Source organism: Notolabrus celidotus, chromosome 18 (genome assembly GCF_009762535.1).
Source record: "Notolabrus celidotus isolate fNotCel1 chromosome 18, fNotCel1.pri, whole genome shotgun sequence".
Lineage (NCBI taxonomy): Eukaryota > Metazoa > Chordata > Actinopteri > Labriformes > Labridae > Notolabrus > Notolabrus celidotus.
The window spans coordinates 18796438-18812662 of NC_048289.1; the positions used below are offsets into that span (position 1 = coordinate 18796438).

Sequence of the window (16225 nt, forward strand, 5' to 3'; positions counted from 1 at the left end):
ATCGTCTTCTTTATCTTCTTTAGCAAATCATCCATATGCCAAGTTGATCCAATCTAGCTTTGGATACATTTTTGGGATAGTTCCAGGCTTTCTGTTTCTCTCTTGTTTCTAGTAGTGACACTAAATTAAGCTAGCCTTACTTCAGCTACATATTTGGAGCTGTGCAAGGATAGCTGTTTCCCTTGTTATCAGTCATTTGAGCTAACAAGTTCCATAGCTAGGACAGTGTCAGGTTTAATGCATTACGCTAATACTTTATGCTAAGTCAAGCTAGCCTTTCTCAGCTCTATATGAACAACACTGCCATTGCCAGGCTAGCTGTTTCACCAGGTTCCTGATCTTTATGCTAAGTCAAACTAAAAGTGGTTCCAGCTAATTATTTAGAACCATGAAACCTTGGGGTCCAGACTAGCTGTTTCCCTTTTGTTTCCAGTTATGATATTAAGTTAAGTTAACTGCTAGGGCTGTTTAAACTTTTACCATATGGACAGTGGTCCCAGTTTTTTAATTTAACTCACACAAATAAAGCAAACATACATTTTTGTCTTGATAACATTTTTTCTTAAAGGTATTAGAGCATGTCCTTCTCTTTCTCATTCTCTTAATATTATTAGTTTCTAGTGTTGTAGTACTCGAGACCGGTCTTGGTCTCGAGGCCGCTTATTCAAGGTCTCGTCTCGGAATCGAAAGCATTTTTACTCAGTCTTGTCTCTGTCTCCGACTGGGCGGACTCTGTATTTTATATCAAGACCGGTCAAGACCACCACTGAGCACTCAGTGTCCCTGTCCTTACTGTGATAAGAGAAACAACGAAACTTAAGGAGTCAAAAGAAAGGCAACAAAGACAAAACCAAACCTTGTTTGTTGCTGTCAATAGTATTCAAAGCAAACCTAAATAAAATAAACAGAAGTCTTTTATTTTGTTATCTCTCAAAATGATTTTTCATTGATATATATGGTCTTGGTCTTGTCTTGGTCTTGCCCTGCCTTGGTCTTGGTCTTGACTCGGTCTCGATCCCGATCCCTAAATGTCTTGGTCTTGTCTTGGTCTTGGTCTAGGTGCACTCTGGTCTCAGACATGTCTTGGTCTCGGTTAATGTGGTCTTGACTACACTTGTAGTTTCCTTAAAAACAAGCAGGATTTTGCATGTAAAATAAAAAAAACACTGACTCATGGATTCTGTATCACACTGCAGCTCCTACAACTTTATAATTATTTGTTTTTGTTAAATTTGCAAACAAGCAATCCAGAACACAGATAAACCCCTCTAGATAAACACTTAATGCAAATGTGTGTTTATGTGTGAGATTGTGACAATGCCTCAATTCTAAGGTCCTAATCCTCTAAGGGATATTGCTTTGAATGGCCGCTCTGCTGCGCCAGCTTCCTTAATTACACATCTGTGCTGACTTGCTACAACTGTAATCTGACATGATGACGCTACATGCTACAGCTAAAAGCTAACAGCAAGCAGCCTGCACAGTGCACGTGTCTCACAAGTTTCTTGTGTAAAGACGAATAATGTCTATGATAGTTGGCCAGTTGCTTCTCTAGCTAATCACCACCCAGCAGCATGTAATTACTTAAAGTGGCAGAAGGCTGAGAGCGACAAGCGGAAGTAGACTCTCAGAGGAAAAGGTCACTGGACACTAAATGAGCTCGAGGAGAAAACATCAATGGCCTTTTGTGTATTTAATATCAGTGTTCTCAGGAAGACATTTTTGATTATATAGAGCTTATTATGTTGATGTCTGAGTCCTAAAAAAAAGCCAAGAAGACTGCATGTATGTTGTGCATTTGTTCTCAAAGGGGTGCATAGTGCTTTACAAAGCCTTATGCCAACTCACGCCTACATTTACCTAACGATGGAGGAGTAGCTGCCATACATGGAGCTTCATATCAGGAGCTATTTAGATTTCTGTTTCTAAAAAAAATTATACATCTGCTGGAGGAGCCAGGGGATCAAAGCTGAATGATTTTAATACAAGCTGAAGACCTATATAATGATGAATATAAGCTTTCATCAAACATTAAAAATCAACAATGGATGAAGCCCCACATCAGCTTCAGCCATCCACCAGCACATGTCTGTTGCCTCTTTGGACCTATTCATCAGTTTAGCTCTGTAAGGTTCTGTTTGACAGTCCGCCCTGTCTCTTCTTTGGTTCCTCTGTGGCCTTTTAACAGGAGAAGCGTTTAAGGGGGAAAATAAACTTCGTTCTTATCTTGGCCTGCAGCTGCCCCGTGGTTTGGCTGCCCCACAGGACGAGCGCTGCTGTCAATGTGAAAGCGCTGCCGGGGAGGTCATGTAAAGGAGCTGGGGGGATGTGGGGTGGGGGTGTAAAGGACAGGAGTTAATGCCGTTAAACACAAACAAACACATCAGTGGTGTAGCACATTTGTCATGTAGAAAAGATCCTGGTCATGACATGTGTGACAACAAATATCTGCCCTCTTTGGATGCCCTGGAGCAAAGTACATCTCTAGAGGTGCTGTTCTTCAATGTGGCTCTAACCTTTGACTTCAGAGAATTTCCCCTCAGGGATCAATACATAACCTTCACAAATGTATGGACACACATCATGTGAAATCAGCACACAAATGCATGACAAACAATAAAGCCCTAAGCCCATTCAGAAACACAATTACACACAATTACACACACATACACACACACAAATCCTCAGGGACGAGGAATGCTGACATTGCCATGAGCCAAATGCTGCACAGTGCACTGCCAAAGGTTACTGAATTAACCTGTTCTGACATTTTGCTAATAGTGGCGCAAGAAATGTATGACACAGACCAGCAATTTTCTCAGTCAAGGAACTGTTAAATTAAAATCCACTTAAAAATTGCTTTCTGTTTTTGCAAAGGTTATTCCTGAGGTTGAGCACAGTCCAATCAATATGTGTGAGCATGGGCAACTCTCGCTTAGAGCAACTCTCGCTTAGAGCCATAAAGTGGAAAAATTAAACTGGAACACCAGGATGATGTGAAAATTGATTATGAAGCTAAAAATAGAAACAGACGGCTCTTTTTAACAAGAATACTTTAGATGTTTTTGTCCTCTCTAGTTTAGGAGCAGTCATTCCTTGCATAATGATGCATAATGTTGTTTTGAAAAATGAAAGCAGTCCGAGTATTTATATAGGCATGCTGCAAAACAACAATAATGGGATAATTCTATTCTTTTTCTTGTTGTATGAAACGCACTGATCTTACTAAGAGGCTACATTGGAGTGACATACTGAATAATAACTTTGGACAAAAGACTTTACAAAAGCGCTTAAATCATGCGACAGGCATCATGTTTTACATATTTTAAGGCTCCAAAGCATACAGTTTGTGATGTCCGTGAATGTGTTATCTGCTCCCAGCTTTCAGTGAATTATAAACACAGTTCATGTGGTATACTAACTTTCAGCAAGGTCAGAGAGTCACTCACAAACCATCATAAAAAGTGACACCCGGTGCTAAAGAGTGCAGGAAGTTGGTTATTTTTAGCTTCTCAGAAGGAATGACGAAAAAACTTTTGTACTCTTACTTTTGTGGAAGAACATGCAAATGCTGATGCTTGAATAAAAAAATGTACCTGCTGTCATAATAGTCTAGAAAGGGACCGTGTTAGAGTGACACATGAGTTAAAACACTTTGACAGTATCTGTCTCTGTGGCTGCTCAGTCAGCTTTCTTTGTTTGCTTTTTTGTAAAAGTACTTTTTTATTTTTAAACTCCATATTCTGTTTTAATAAAAATGTGTGGCATGTAAGGTTTTAATACGTTTTTTTTTTTTATTGAAGGATAAATAAAGAAAATGATGTTTAAAAAATATAGTATGATCAAGAGTCATTGTTGATATAATCTCTGTAATAACAAGCTTCTCACAAATATTGAAAGTATATGTTTGCTATATAAAACGTATCTTTTAAAACTGCAATAAAATATGCACAGCAGGAATCCAATTCTCATTATTTCACTTTACTTGAATGCAGTGGTGGACAAAGTACACAGCTTCATTACTTAAGACAAAGTATACTACTGGTCAAATATTACTCCAATACAAGTGAAAGTTGCTCTGTCAGATTATAACTTGAGTTAAAGTACTGAAGTACTTCCTTTTAAAAATAGTTAAGTATTCAAAGCACTCTTAAAAAATCTCAAAACGTTGTATTTTCACAAAGCATGAGTGCAGTCAAGAACACATAGGAATACATTCTGTTACATTATGTTTATCTAGAAACCATTACTTGAAATCTCTAAAAACTATACCATGGAATAAAAACAGAAACTAAGTTATTACACAGACAACTTAGTTTGAAATGTTCATCTAGAATGAAACAAATGTTATGTAGCTCAACACGCTTTCTCAGGTTGGACAGTGAATGTTTGTATGTTTGAGCAGAGTGGGAAACAGGGAGAACATTTCAAACGATACGTATCATTCTTCATTTCAAAAACCTCTAACACAGGCTGAAGATATGACCATGGGTGCTCAGGTGGAGAATTATAGCCATCATTACCACCTCTAAATGAACTGCCTGATCTGAGTGATGCTCTGTGTTTGCTCCATGTTCAACCGTGGAGACACACGATATACAAGTATGTCTGAACCCCTGAGACAAACAGAACTACACACAAACACATTTTACTGTCTTAGGGATCAGATTTCAGAAAAGAGAAATTCATGAGCTGACTTCAAAGCAAAAGTAGTGAGTAACTAGAGCACTGATAGAAGTGTAGTGGAGTAAAAAGTACAATAATTGTCTTCTGAATGTAGTGGAGTAAACGTAATGAGTATCCCAAAAAATAACACTCATATAAAGAACAGATACTCAAAGAATGCACTTAAGTGCAGTACTCAAGTAAATTGACTTTGTTACTGTCCAACACTACTTGAAAGGCAAACCAAGATCTGCAGGTGACAGATGTCTAATGTCAGGTTTTTGCAAGGTGTCTCACAGTATGCCTGACTAGAAACAATTCAAATCCCTGTCTAGCAGCTGGAGGAATTTCAGTCTAAAAGTACATGTAACAAAGTGCTTATAGGCATGCAGAAATACTGTTGACATTGTGCAGCTGTGATGATAATAGTCTCGTCAGTGCCCACATGATGATCTCAGATTTTCAGTGAGAAAAAACAAACTTTAACATGATTTTGTCGAGCTCTACATTGTTCTTTGTAAAGGGGGCGGATAAATGATCCTACAAAACTTTAAGGTCTGCACATAAAGACAGACTGGTCTCAGGCAAACATCAAAAACCTCCATTTAGCCGCTGCAGTTAAAGGCAGATTGAGGTGAGTGGGGGGACGCAGCTGCACGACCCACAATGCCACTTGTTTTCTGGAACAACAGACCAGCTGCCTTCTTAAAGTCCTTAATTGGAAAGCAAGTTAAAGTGTTTTCACTTTAGCGGACCATCTTTCCCAATGTGTTCAAGCATCATCCATGTCAAGTGGCGGGACCTTGTCGCCCCGGCAACAGGAAGGAAGCTATTTTGAGCTGTGGGCAGTCTGCCACTCCTCGAGGAGCCGCAGCATCAGGCGACTTTGAAAATGGGTTGAAAGTGTTGAAAAACTGGAATGTAGTTGCAAAGACGCGTATCCTGCTGCTGCCAGCATGTTTTAATGTCGGACTCCTGTTGCTGTAAAACGCTGTTATTTTGATATTTGGTCCCAAGCCTGCTGTAGAAAGAATGAGCAGTCTGCATCGGTGAAGTAAAGCAGGAAGAAAGTGGTCACTGTGAATTTTAAAACTAGGTTTGATAGTTTTAGCTGTGTATATAAACCGTTATGTGGTTGCTCTCCTCTCCAGTGCTATACATTTCATTCAGGCTGTTCTTGTTGAGGTTTATGACACTTGAAGGTCCTGTAAGGTTTCAGCTACGAGACTTAAAGTATTATAGATGCCTCTTTATGAGCTACAAACGCAAGCAAGCCGTTCAACTAAATGTTTTCGGTTATTTTAATGCCTGTGTTTGCTGCTCCATAAAACAATATACACTGCAAAAACCTTTAGTGCCTTCATTTACAGTTCCCAGAGAAAAAAGTTTCACAGTGAGTGATATGCTTAACAGTCAAAAGGAAGTATGATGAGATTTTTTGTGTCAAGAAAATCTTACACACATACGAAATGGATTATAATTACTGTCCAAAGGGGGCGCCAAATCAACACAAAACACATGCTACTAACAGGGGCTTTAAATTCAACTTTCGTAGAAATGACAGGGGGGAAATGGTGTATTAAGAAGGTTTATCTTGTGTGGTTAAAGGGATATTTCAGTTTTTTTGAAGTGGGGTTGCATGAGTTCTAAATCACTAGTAACTGTCGGGGCTACAATAGATGCTGCTCAGCTCGGCTCCTTTAATGAGAAGCTGCAGGGAGAATCAGAAAGCAAGCTAGGCTACCTCTGCAGACGATGTCATTTCTGTCACGTGATTTAGAAAATTTTGAAAGATTCCGACCAGAGCACTCACTTCAGTTTATCTGAACGCTCTACTTGGATTTTTGCTGCACTTTACTATGACTCCAGAAACGGTAGTCTAGCTTGCGTTCTGATTCTCCCTGCAGTTTCTCATTAAAGGAGCCGAGCTGCGCAGCATCTATTGTGGCCCCAACAATTACTAGTGATTTAAAACTCATACAACACCACTTCAAAAACACTGAAATATCCCTTTAAGGCAAGCGGCAACCTCCGGTCTGAAACTATGAAGCCCATGGTTATAAACTGCAATTCATCGAGAATCCGCTTGAGGCTGGCTGCAGAAACACCGGAAACCACATAGACACCAATTCAGAAAAGACGATCTTTGCAGCATTAATAAACATGTTTACAGCCTGGTTATTTAAATGGCTTGGCTCTTCGTAGATAATTTCTCTATCGGCACACACTGAACGGGGGGTGAATTTTTTTCTAACTCGCAGGTTCAGAAGATATTATGATTACGAGTTTATGCCCAAATAAGGACATGACTGACTTGACTACCGATTCGGGAACACATAGCTGTTGGCTTGGAGGCTCAAACTCCGCCTCTTTACGTCACACTCTGCCTGGTTGAGTTCATTTTCAATATGGCTGCTGCCGTCGATTGGCTTCAAAACAGCGCTCAGGAACAGAAGGGTGACATCACGGATACTAGGTCCATATTTTATACAGTCTATGGGTTAAGGTCAACAATTCATTAAAATTGCTTTCTAAGATTTGAGGAATTAGTTTTGGTAAAATGGTTAAACACATTAGAGAAGACACTGAGCCTAAAAGAGATGAGGTTTGTCATTCTTTGTTTTTTCCACCACGAGTGTCAGAGAGGAGGGTCACCCCTCTGGAACTGGCAGGGAGTCCATGTTCAGCTCTTCAACAGGGCAGCTGCATCATGAGGGCATGGCCCCTGCTCCTCCAGCTGAACTGTGCACTGCCTGCATCCTGTCAAGATTCAGCGTTTGAATCTCCTCGTTTCACAAAGCTCTAAATTTGTATTTTTAAGCTACACTAAGTGAAAAAATATGAGAAACGTTCTTGAAGTGTGATGAGACATCCCCTAACGCCTCATTAGAATCCCTGACTCAGAAGACAAAGCTATAATTGCACCCCCAACACATCAATTACCCCAAAATGTCGCCCATCTCACTGTTTATAACCTCGAATCGAACCAGCTTTGGGAACAACTGTGGGCTGTCCAGCATTCATTCAAGGCTGCTTTGACTAGCAGAGGGAGAATAGGGCTGGATCGACGAGCGAGCAAACACAGATGTCCCCGCGGTATTTGTTTACAACGAGCCACAGCCTCCCCTGAGGTGGCACAAGGTACAAAACAAGAGATGCAAGACGAGCTGAAACTGCAGTGCTGCCTGATGGCTGTGGAGGCCCGTTTGAATTGAGGGTAAAAACAAAATGTCAATTTGGAGGTAAAAACAAATATGGTAAGATGACATGATCTCTGTAAGTCTGTAATGATTAAGTGCAGACAAACTTTTCCCTACATCCCACTGCGATGAGAATCAGACGTGGTTTTAGTCAGGCAGTGTTGTTGTGATTTTGGATGAGATAATAGATGTATCTTTAATTTTCACTGCCTGTGATGATTACCTTAATGTTCTGATCTTTGCAGTTTAATTTCATAAAAAGAAAGATATAAATCATGAGCTCATTCCTCTGTGTCTATTAAAATTTTAAACAATGTTTGTTGAGGGAATTTGGCTTGTGCAACAGTGTTCTAATATCTCCCACTTAGTGATGTTGTTTTTAAAAGTAAACTTAAGACTTACCTTTTTAATCTAGCTTTTAATTTGGAGTAGTTTATTTTTAGCCCTGGACTGCATTATTTTTATTATTTAATCATTTATTTATCTTACTTATTTCTTGTGTTCATCTGATCTTGTTAACTCTGCCTTATTTTTAACTTTTCTTTCCACTCTTACTTATTTTATTAATTTTACTGTATTGATTTTATTTTATTTTTAAGTATTTTATTTATAATCCTGCCTTTTATAATTTTACCATCGCTGTTGTTTCTCTCTCTTTTATTCTGTGAAGTCCTTTAGGCTGCATGTTTTTATGTATGAAAGGTGCTATATAAATAAAGTTGAGTTGAGTTGAGCTGTGTTATGTGCTGAGCATACAATAAGGATAATGTGCAATATAAGTGTTTGGGGTTTTCATTGGCCAATGCTTCCTTGTTGATATGAGTGCTGCTGTTTGTTGTTATTGTTTCTATTTGTTAATATGTAAGTGGAGGCAGCTAAACATATGCAGCACCTGAGTCCATGACAAATTTCCCTAAAGATATGATTAAGCACATCATATTGTATCGTATCTTATCGTATGGTATCCCATCTTATCCCATCGTGTCATGTCATATCATATTGTATTCCTGTAACCTTTAAGAAGCTGCAAATATTTCTACTTTTTCACTTGAGTATTTTTTGTCACTGGGTATTGTTATGCTTTGACTGACTGCTAAACGTATTGCTATTCAAATATGTAAATACTCTCTAATCTGCATACTAAATGCTCTGTAAAAATGTTTGATTTATTTACAGACAGATCCTTTTATGACTGACTATTCTGTTTTCTATTTGTTTTCCCTTTTTTAGTCACTTTGTGTATTATATTAATTTCAGATCCTATTTCATGTTTTGCTCTTCTGAATAAGTTGTGCCTTGTCTGTAAGTTGTTTTGTTTTATGTGTCTTATGTAAAAGCTGCCCAAAACCAATTGCCTTCAGTGGGATTAATGTAGTTGTTTGATTGATAGCTGACATGTCATAGAAGAAATCTACCTCCCTGGACTTGAACCAGGGACCACCTTTAAACATCAGATCACAAGAACTTCTTACATTTTTCTTAGTTTGAATTACGTCTGAAAAATCTACAACCAAAACAACTCCAGCCTCGTAATACTTACGGGTGCCATCGAAGCGTGTAGCGATGGTGTCCAAAAAGGTGTTCTGGGGGGCCAGGAGGCCCTTCATCACCGGCATCTTGACCCAGAAGTGGGACAGCCAAAAGCTGGCTGGTTGTCACACCATCCCAGAGGCACAGCAGGTGGCTTCCAGGGGCTCTCAGCGGGTGCAGGATGAGACTTGGAGGGTGATAGTCCAGTGCCGATCGCTGGGAAACACATTTACAGTAAAAGCAGCCACCCTTTCCTCCAAGTGATGCTTTTCTGTGAAGACAATAGGGAGCCCGTGAGGACTGAAATAGGTCCCTGAAGCAATGCAATGCAAGTTCAGGTGGAAGTAGGTCCAGAAAGGTAAGAGAATGAGAGTAGCCTGGAGCTGAAAAAGCAGGTTAAGATTCAAAGAGCTTCAGAGCAGTCTGCCCAGCTGTTGCTTCTCCTGGATAGTCATTCCAGCTGCAACATGGGAGAAGTTATCCTTTCTATCTGCAAAGATTTCCATTGATAAAGAGAACTCAAAAGACAAAACTGAGAGCATGTGTGGGCACCTCTTGCATCCCTCAGCTCAGCACTCTGCCAGAATGCTGTGGCGGAGTAGTTGCATCTTCTTCAGCTTTCCCTCCACCTCTCTCTCTCTCTCTCTCTCTCTCTCTCTCTCTCTTTCCACTCCTGTGAAATATCCCAGCCAATGAGATGCCGGCATCCTCTGTGGGGACCTGTTTTCATCTGCTGTAGGGGTATAGATAGAGAGAGAGGAGAGAGAGAGAGAGGGAGAGAGGGGAGGTAGAGAGATAGGGAGGGAGGATGCTTTTGGAGCAGCTGACAGCACCATTACACCCCACAGTGCCACTATCAACACATGGCTTTTGTGTGCATGCCTGCAAATCAAGGAAAGATGGATTACCTGCGTGTCGTTCAATGCAGGCTATTGTATTCAGGTGAAATGGGTGCAATTGTGCAGTTTTGTCATGGAGGCCGGTCTCTGGGGGATCATGACAGCAAAGAGAGAGGGGAGGGGGATACTCAGATTGTACATCTTCCATATCTACTTCTCTTGTCATATGAGCTGTGTAAGCTTTAAGGACTCAATTCCTCGAGTGGTGTCGATTGAAACATGTCTCCTCTCGATGGAGCTGGTCTCTGCTGCCCTCTCAGCCCCTCGCAGCATCCTCATGAGAGAATTAAGGCTTGGGGATAAACGCGGCTAAGAGCGGATTAAAAGGATAAGCCTGGAGATGTTTTTCATGAGGACTTGATGTTAAACACACCAAATAAAGTCGCATCTTAACTCACTTTGACCCAAGCAAACAACACAGCTTATAGCTCACCCGGGGAATATACGTCTAGATGTGTTAAAGATGCCTCACAGGAGCACTTGTTTAAAGTGTATCACCTCCACTGTAGATGTTACAGTCATCAGGGGAACATGATCCCACTGTTAATTTCATTAATCGATCCATCATCAAATATTTATGACTGGGAACTACATTAAGAAACCTGATAGAGTTAGAACCTTAATATTCTTTATAACTGTGAGTGTGTTTCATGTGTTTAATAACAGGGGACGAGCACGAGTGCGGATGGAACGTGTTTACATAATTCTTCTATTTAAAAATGTCCGCAGGAGGTGTTAGGAAGCAAGCAGAAAACTTTAAAGTGCACTATAAGAGGTTTTTCAGCGGGAGGAAGGGACTGAGTTTTGCTGAATTGTGAGGAAAAATAGTTCCTTTTTTTGTCACTGTGATTTATGTGGAGCTGGAGAATGAGACCAACAATGGTGCTTGGGTTGCATGGATCTAACCCGTAACGAGAAAAAGAGAACCATGAGATGAGATTCAACAACAATACATCATGTTGAAGCTTTTTCCTCTACATTTATACCCAAACTTCATAAAATAAGTGAGACATTGGAGGACAGCTATTTTTAGCCGTGTTTAAAGGACATATAAGGTCATTTGTTTGATATTATTGGTGTTAAATTACAGTATTCTTTCAGTCTTTTTATGTCTGTCAGTAAGAAATCTCTCTCATTTATCTCCCAGACATTTTTTTTTTGTGTAACTTCATGCAAATCAGTGTCAAGAGGACAAACATTTTTGAGAAAAGAAATAGAGATATGTTTGAGTTTCTTGTGGGGGCGTAGGAAATCTTGGAAAAGTTGAGCCGATTCAGCAGCTGTGTGGGAGTTTCCTGAAGCCAGATATGAATTTCGAATTGTTCTGGGTGAAAACTAAGATTCTGAGTGAAGTGAACAACCAGGTCAAAGAAGTGGTGAATGAAAATGGCCCCTTGTTGTGGGTCAGTTGCTTTGAAAATCTAGAAGAAAGGATTGCTTCGTTAGGAGGAGAAGATGTTTCCTCTGGTTCATTTGTGTCAAAGATTTTTTGGGGAGGAAAAAAAAGAGTTAGAGGATGAACAATTAGCTCAGGGAGAAAAGAGAGGGGGGGGGGGGGGGGGGGGGCAGTGAAAGTAAAAGACTGGCTCTCAGGATGTAACAAAGTACCGCTCCCTCTGTCGGATCCTGTTCGGGCGCTGGCAGCCCTTCACTTCTATCTATTTTTAATGGCTTCTCATCGGGCTTTCTTCTTGAAGCTCATCCTTCTCTGCTCGTCCCTAATAAAGAGGCTGATCCATTAAACATGCTCACTATCTATTCTGCAGCCTAATAGGACAGAGTGTTGCACAGACGGCCAGGTGAAATATTATCCTGACGACATTTCCCACAGGTCTGAGTTTTGCATGGTTTGAATCTTAGAGGTGATTTCTCTCTGATTCAAAACACTTCGATCAGGCTTATGTTGAAACATACGAAAAGGACTTTTCCTCACCATTTCAGACCTCAATGAAAATCCTCAGCTCCTTAATCCTGATTTAAACTGTAATATAGATAAGCTCTCATTCAGTCGGCATGCAAACAACCCTCCTCTCAGTTAAATGCGTCTTCCTTCTCCTCAGCAAACCCCATTGAGAAATCCGGCCTGTCATTCTCAAATCTCTCCTGTTTGCTTTGAATTAACTTGCGACTGAGCAGATGTGCTTGGAAGCTCTGTGTGTCTTTATTTGTGTATGTGTGTAAATCCTCAAAGCACGTGAGGATGAAGACACACAATATCTCACCCAACACCAACTGCTGAAAGATGACAATCCAGGAGGAATCAATAAGAAAAAAATGTTCTAAATCAGGCTTTATGGGACCCAGCATGCTGTCTGTTTGGTACAACCATCACGCATGATGAAATTCAAAACAGAGAATAATTTATCCCCATCCCGTGCCTCGCTTTTCACAATGATTGTTGTGGCTTAAACGTGACATTTCTGGGAAGATGCTGATCTGACATGGTATTACATTTTTTCCTCTATGTACCACAAGGTAAAAAAAAAAAAGAAAATATTGTTTTGATTAGACAAAAAATATTTAAGCCCATGGACAGAGCGTGTGTCTCTTAAGTGGAAACCTCCCACAGTGAAATCTTAAGCGAGTGCTGAAGTGTAAATAACTGAAGTTCCCCAAATGTCCACTAGTGGCCAGGGAAACATTGTAAGAGCTCATATTAAAATGTGCAGTTTTAATAATACAAAGGCTAAGAGTAAATAAATAATTTGCATAATAAGGGATGTGGTTGATTTGACAGACAGGTAAGTCAATAGTCCATTCTCTTCAGACTTTTTGATGGGTTATACAGTCAGTCCATTTTTTCCATTTTCCTTGGCAGGCAGATTGTTGAAGTCTTAAATTGTGTGTAAAGTTCACCATATCTTGTAGTTTTTCCACAATGTCCAACCAGTTTCTCTGAGTGGGGGGGTCCTCCTTACACCACTTTCTTGTTATAGCTTTCTTTGATACCAGTAGTAGTATTCCAACCAGGTACATGTCTTTGCTTTGTATATTTTCCTGTGTTAAATTTCCCAGGTACAGCACTAATCACGTCTTAGGAGGTTCATAACCTAAAAATGGACAGGTAAGTCTTAAGTGTTTGTGAGAACTCTACCTCTTTGAAAGTTTCTTAATTGATCAATACATATAGTCTGGGGCGTCAGTTCTGTTTAGCGGTTAATTAACTTCTACAGAGGCTACAGTCCTTAAAGCCAGCAGCCCAGGTTCCATCCAAGCCTAGGGCCCTTTGCCTCATGTCATCCCCCCCTTTCTGTCTACCAAGTTTCCTAATCTATCCACTGTCCTATCTCTCTTACTTGGAAAAATAAAGTTTAGATTAAGTCAGCATTTCTAATACAGTGGCCGCTGATGTGAAACTTCATAATGCATCTTCAGAAACCATTTGTCAATGTTACTGAGAATACATTTATGATTGATTTAGTCTGCGTTTTAACCCTGTTTGTATAATCAAATTTGGGTTGTGGGGTGGTGGTATTTTTGCCTTCATTGGATAGGACAGCTGATAAGGGATAAGAACTGTGGGGAAGTAAAGAGTGGAGGAAGACGTGCATAAAATGCTTGTGTCTGGGAGTTGAGACACGTCACAAAAATTATTAAAACAATAGAAAAAGCGATTGGTGTTATGATTTCCTTTTGGTACATTTGTATGGGCTGAGATTAGTGCCACTAGAAACTTAAATTCAATAGTTATATTGAATTTGAAAAGCATGATTTGAAATTGAAATTAATGAATTAACCTACTTGAAAATTCAACCCTATTTTCCTTAAATTCAAAAATAGAAAAATTCAGTTTCAGTTTAACAATTCCATTTCAGTTCAGCGTGGCACAACCATTACGTAATCTATGTCAGTGAGGAAGAGTAATCGAGCACAGATTCATACAGCTCCAATTCATATCTGCGAAAACTCCTTTACGGTCTGAGGCTTTACTCCTCAACTGAGATTTTTTGGGGGGGTGGGGCATGCAATTACCTTGAGTTGAATGCAAACCTGTTTATTCAGTCCCTCGTCTTCAGACATCATGGAAATGTCACCAGTTCAGTTCGCTCCGCTCAGTTGAGGAGTAAAGCCACAGGCCGTAAAAGAGTTTTCAAACGTGAATAGGAGCTGTGAGAATCTGTCATCGATTGCTCTTCCTCACGGATGTAGATGACGTAATTATTGTAAAAATGTAGTATCAGTTCGCACAATTCAGATTCAGTTTTACAATTCAATTTCAGTTCAGCACGGAACAATAATTACGTCATCTACATCCGTGAGGAAGAGCAATCGATGACAGATTCTCACAGCTCCTATTCACGTCTGCGAAAACTCTTTTACGGCCTGTGGCTTTACTCCTCAACTGAGCGGAGCGAACTGAACTGGCGCCATTTCCATGATGTCTGAAGACGAGGGACTGAATAAACAGGTTTGCATTCAACTCAAGGTAATTGCATGCCCCACCCCCCAAAAAATCTCAGTTGAGGAGTAAAGCCTCAGACCGTAAAGGAGTTTTCGCAGATATGAATAGGAGCTGTATGAATCTGTGCTGAAATTGAATTGTAAAACTGAATCTGAATTGTGCGAACTGATACTACATTTTTTTATTTTTGAATTTACGGAAAATAGAGAGTTGAATTTTCAAGTAGGTTAAATACAGTTTCAAAGAAAACAGTTTCAGAACATAAATTTCAATTTCAAATCATGCTTTTCAAATTCAATATAAATATTCAACTTCAGTTTCTAGTGGCACAAATCTCAGCCCATACATTTGGAAGAAGAGAAATGTTATGGTCACAGTGTGACATTTAGGAAATTCCTTGACTTATTTACTGAAATCAACAGTGGCATTAGATTGGTTGCTGTGATTAGAAGATTGAAACCAATCTCATGTGTCTCGCTAGCTCTAAGACACCAAAGGCATCAATAACTTCACTGTTAGCTTAGCATGGTATCTGGTAGGAGGAGGGGCTTACCTGTGGTAACAAAAAGTAACAAAACCTGTGAAATGTACAAGTCAACATGTCATAACTAGTTAAATTAATCCAAACTAAAAAGAAGTCAGTGTATGGCCCTGAACAGTAATTCACAACTTCTAGTTTTCCAGCTACATTTCATCTTTCTTGACTCTCAAGCAGAAATCTAATTAGTCTTTCTCCAGAAGTATCAAACTATTCCTTTCCTAAGTGAGTCCTTTATTACTGACACAAGTTGTTTTCTTGCTCAAAGTTACCAGAACAAGGTGGATAAACAAATAATGACCATCTTAAGCCTGAACATTTCAATAACAAAAGGAAGATAACAAGACTTTTCATTGTTACATTTTAACTGTTAAGCTAACTACAACCTCCAGAGAGAGAAACAACATGTAAGACTCTGATATTATTGTATTCAATCCTGGCCTCAGTGTGGGAAATGCAGATTTTTTCACTTGACTCCTGGTTAGGCCTGATCACACTAAAGGAGCCAAAATCAAGCAAGAGCAGTGTCAAATCTAAGCCGAAATGGGACGTTGCTAAAAATATTAGCCCACTTTGTGAAGGGAGGGACCTGCAGGAGATAAGCATGCCATGTGATGACACACAATCGCCAGATTTTTAGATACTGGCTCTCCTAGTGTTCAAATGCTTCTATTGTGTAGTTCAATAACACAGAATTAAACAGCTTAGAGATCCAACTTTCGGCATTAAAAACATTGAATAAAAGTTAGCAGTGACGTCAGGGTTAGTGTATTAGAAGTCTCTGCTCTCTAATCCTGATAAAATTGAGCCTTTATGACTTAGACCATGACTTAATGTGTCCTGATGTATAATGAGTGGACAGAAACTCATCAGAAGGAAAGACAAGTATGTGTTATGACCATAAATATATCTATTTAGTTTGGAAATTTGGAGACTATCGGACAAAAAAAATGAGTAAATTGATTACTGGAGGATCAAAACACTTCAATAT

The 16225-nt window shown here is 39.6% G+C and overlaps 1 protein-coding gene across 1 annotated transcript in view; it reads right to left on the reverse strand.

Moving 5' to 3' along the window:
* The window catches only part of LOC117829631 (potassium voltage-gated channel subfamily H member 4-like), a 51575-nt gene extending 41550 nt beyond the window's left edge, over positions 1–10025 (reverse strand). Inside the window, exons 1-2 of the mRNA XM_034707212.1 lie at positions 9948–10025; positions 9406–9666 (exon numbers count right to left, since the gene is read on the reverse strand). Of these exons, the coding sequence (XP_034563103.1) occupies positions 9406–9481 (76 nt within the window). The 5' untranslated portion in view covers positions 9482–9666; positions 9948–10025. The remainder of the gene's footprint in view (positions 1–9405; positions 9667–9947) is intronic.
* Positions 10026–16225: the final 6200 nt, after the last annotated feature.